Source organism: Arachis duranensis, chromosome 5 (assembly GCF_000817695.3).
Source record: "Arachis duranensis cultivar V14167 chromosome 5, aradu.V14167.gnm2.J7QH, whole genome shotgun sequence".
NCBI classification, from domain to species: Eukaryota; Viridiplantae; Streptophyta; class Magnoliopsida; order Fabales; family Fabaceae; genus Arachis; species Arachis duranensis.
In genome coordinates this window covers 15,571,408-15,575,003 of record NC_029776.3, presented here as the reverse complement: position 1 = coordinate 15,575,003, position 3,596 = coordinate 15,571,408, and the positions used below count along the sequence as shown (strand labels likewise).

Genomic DNA, 3,596 nt, shown 5'->3' with positions numbered 1-3,596 from the left:
AAGAGATTAATGAACACAAATGGCTACTCTTTATCCTGTATCCATGCTTATCCTAGAATATATATTTATGGCCCTTCAAGCAAAATCACGCATAATTTGATTCTTTAAGGAAATTAAATGCGTCTTGGCATTATATTATGCTCTATGGTTTCTTTTACATGCCATGGGGTTTGTCAATACGCAAGACCATATATCCATATGAGCTGAGTTAATCCCTTATTATACATGTATACTTAAAATTAACCACTAAATCAAATATAATATACATTATATATAAATATATATTATTTAATCATAAAATATATATATTATTTAATTTATTTTTAATATATATTTTATATTAATAGTTGATTTTAGTATACATTTAACATGATTGAATTGAAAAACACCAATTAATTCGCAAGTTTAATTGCACATAATAAAATCAACTGTACTTTGTTCTTCTTTTAGGTCATCTTATTATGAGATTTGGCTAGAAACTTAAAGTTAAAAGGGGTGTAATGATTGAATCAATGACGAATTTAAACAAGTAAATAGTGTAAGAGACGCGTGGTACCACATGGATGTTACTATTTGGTAGTGCATTAAAAGGGCCCATTTTGGAATGATAGGCACAGCAGCTTCGGACTTTGTATGTGAAGTTGCTCCTCTCTCACGTTCTTGTATCATGTCACTGCAATAAATGGCAAAAGTAGCCTTTTTCCTTTTCCTCGTGGACCACCCTCAGTCAATTCTCAACCCCGAATTTTGTTTAGGCTACAGTAAATCCTTCCTTGCTGCATTTGCTTCAAGATTTTTCTAAAAACACAACCAAAAAGAAATGTTATCATTTGGAGTCATCCTTCCTTGTCATGAAATGAACCATGGTATAAATTTAAAAGAAAATAATCGGTTAGTTTAAAGAAGAAAAATTACATTACCATAATATCACTTTTTCTTTTGTTATAAGCTGCTTCGTTCTTTTTCCAAAAACATGGGAAAACAAGTAATACAAATAATAAGAAGAAAAATACAAACCCCACTTCCAAAAAGAATAATAGTGTAGATAAGAGAGGGCATTATAGTAATTACAAGAGAGGAGAGCAAGTCCACGCGAGAGAAGAGGATTTGAGAGTTGCAAGTTGTGAACGGGATTCGCTGTATGGCTGTATGATTAAGAAAGATCTATCTCTTGCTATAAATACATCCCCCACCTCACCATAGTCACCTATTCTATACTATAACGCCATCTTCTCTTCGCTTCCCTTCTCTTCTCTTCCCTCCATTCCAGTGATCCTCAGGATCACAATAAGTCAATTACCCATTCCCTCCCTAATCATAATAATACTTTATTCGATTCCCCTGTTTTCTTAGGGAGAGGGGTCAGTTTTTACAGAGCCCCTTCTTTGTAACTCTGTTTTTAACTCACTACTGTTCCGTTCTGTACTTATAGCGCTGGAAAACCATCACGCTATGATGAACGGAATGCAAGAAAGAACCACACAGTTCGAACTCCACGACGGTGCCTATATGGATATCGGTTCCACCCTATCAAACCTCATACTGTCAAGCAGCACAAACACGCTGGACTCAATTTTCTGCCATTGTCCACAACCCAATCCAACTTGCATTCCTAACTCCATGATAGCATCTTCAGGTTTCGAACCTCTGGGCTCCTCCGTATACCTTCGCCAGAGAGACATCCTTGAAAAATTCTACCAGGAAAACAGGGTCAACAACAGGCCTTTTGTGCCAACATCCATGGTCACTCCATCAATGACCAATTCTTCTTTGACTTCTTCTTCTTCTTCCTTCATGAACCCCTGCAAGAAGAAGCTGTACAGAGGAGTGAGGCAGAGGCACTGGGGAAAATGGGTGGCAGAGATTAGACTCCCACAAAACAGAATGAGAGTGTGGCTGGGAACCTATGACACTGCAGAAGCTGCTGCTTATGCCTATGATCGTGCTGCTTACAAACTCCGTGGAGAATACGCGCGCTTGAATTTCCCCAACCTGAAGGACCCAACCAAGTTGGGATTCGGAGACTCAACCAAGTTGAATGCTCTCAAGACCACCGTGGATGCAAAGATTCAAGCCATATGCCAGAAGGTCAAGAGGGAGAGAGCCAAGAAGAATGCAGCCAGGAAACTCAAATCAAATGGCGGCGGCGACACGGCTAGCCACGGTGGTGGACAGAGCGAGACATCAAAATCGCAAAAGAACGACAAGATCAGCTCAGCTTCTTGTTCTTCTTCTTCGTCACTGTCGCCTCCTCGGCCTGCTAATTATGATGATTGGGCAAAGGAGTTGCTCTCGCCGGTGTCCGTTTCGAGGGAATGTGGCATGTTGCTGACAGATGATTCAATGGAATTCGATGATTGTTCCCTTGCAAGGATGCCATCCTTCGACCCTGAGTTGATTTGGGAAGTTCTGGCCAATTAGAATACATGTTCTTCTTTCTATCTTTAGTAGTAACTAGTACATGTAGGGATAGTACTACAATATAGTATTAGATTAAAGAGTAAAGAGTAGTGATTACTTTTCAGCAAGCCTGAAACTGTATAATATCATAATCACTCCTATTATTATGTTTGCTTTCTTAGTCACTTTGTGGGTATTTTAAGAATCGTATATGGTTGTAGATTTAGGCCTTGGTTTTTTGCTCAAGGCTTCAAGAGTTTTCCTATGGTTTTTGCCCATTGATATAGCATCTTGTGTTGTTTTTTCATCCACAATCAGTAAATCAATTTATATTTACCTTTATTCATGAATTCAAATATATAACACCTATTTACTTTACTACTACAATTGGATGGATGACTCTACAAATATAATAATCTATGGCACATGACATCGGAAATCATTCATTCAAGTCTAAGATGAGAGTAAGCATGTTTTGGGACACATACATTAACCGTGTTTGCTTGTAAGTGAAGCAAGAAAAGAGTCCGTACCGTGGCCACTAGGTTGTGAATTTCAGAATTTTGCATTGAGGATACGGTCAACCAACTAACATGGCACGCCGTGAAATCATCTCACGAAAAGCAGCATAAAAGAGTGTTAGGGGCGTGAATGAGTTCAGAGGTTGAAATGCATTGATCTTTTTATAACGTCATGCTGACCTCATACATGATGCAAGTGCAGCCAAGGCCCAGGACTGAATTTAATTTGGCGTTTTTAAAACTACAGAATTATTAAAAATCTACCTTGGCCTTCAACAAATAGAGTCTACCACGCCATACAACAGTCACAGGAAAAGGTTTGTCCAACCGTAATAAGATGAAATTTATTGCCCTATAGAAGGGGCATATACAAAAGTAAAATATGTGTTATTGAATGTACGAATTCAAGGACACCAACTACAAAAGAAACTAATAGTTCATGATATGCAAGCCCCTTCAATCCAAATGGTCTTCCAAAAGTTACATGGCCAATCAAGAAAGTGAAACTACTAAGTATTTAACTAAAGTAAGTTCTGATTTTTTATTTTTTTGGCCTCTCTAGAATTACCGATTCATATCACAGTTAGCAGCTATGCAGCATAAACCAATGTACGACCAGCACAAGAAACAAAATGCAACTTTCGCTTCTTATCTCGTTCTTATCCAAAATCATTT

At 38.0% G+C, this 3,596-nt stretch overlaps 1 protein-coding gene across 1 annotated transcript; it reads left to right on the top strand.

Annotated features, from left to right (window-relative positions):
* The first annotated feature begins 1,218 nt into the window (after positions 1-1,218).
* On the top strand, positions 1,219-2,645 carry LOC107488324 (ethylene-responsive transcription factor ERF061). Its single transcript, XM_016109052.3, has one exon. It carries the CDS (start codon positions 1,453-1,455, stop codon positions 2,419-2,421), a length of 969 nt encoding a protein of 322 aa, XP_015964538.1. The 5' UTR covers positions 1,219-1,452; the 3' UTR covers positions 2,422-2,645.
* Positions 2,646-3,596: the final 951 nt, after the last annotated feature.

What these genes read in the sequence shown, in the direction of transcription:
- LOC107488324 (XM_016109052.3), top strand. Translation starts at nt 1,453, where the DNA reads ATGATGAACGGAATGCAAGAAAGAACCACACAGTTCGAACTCCACGAC.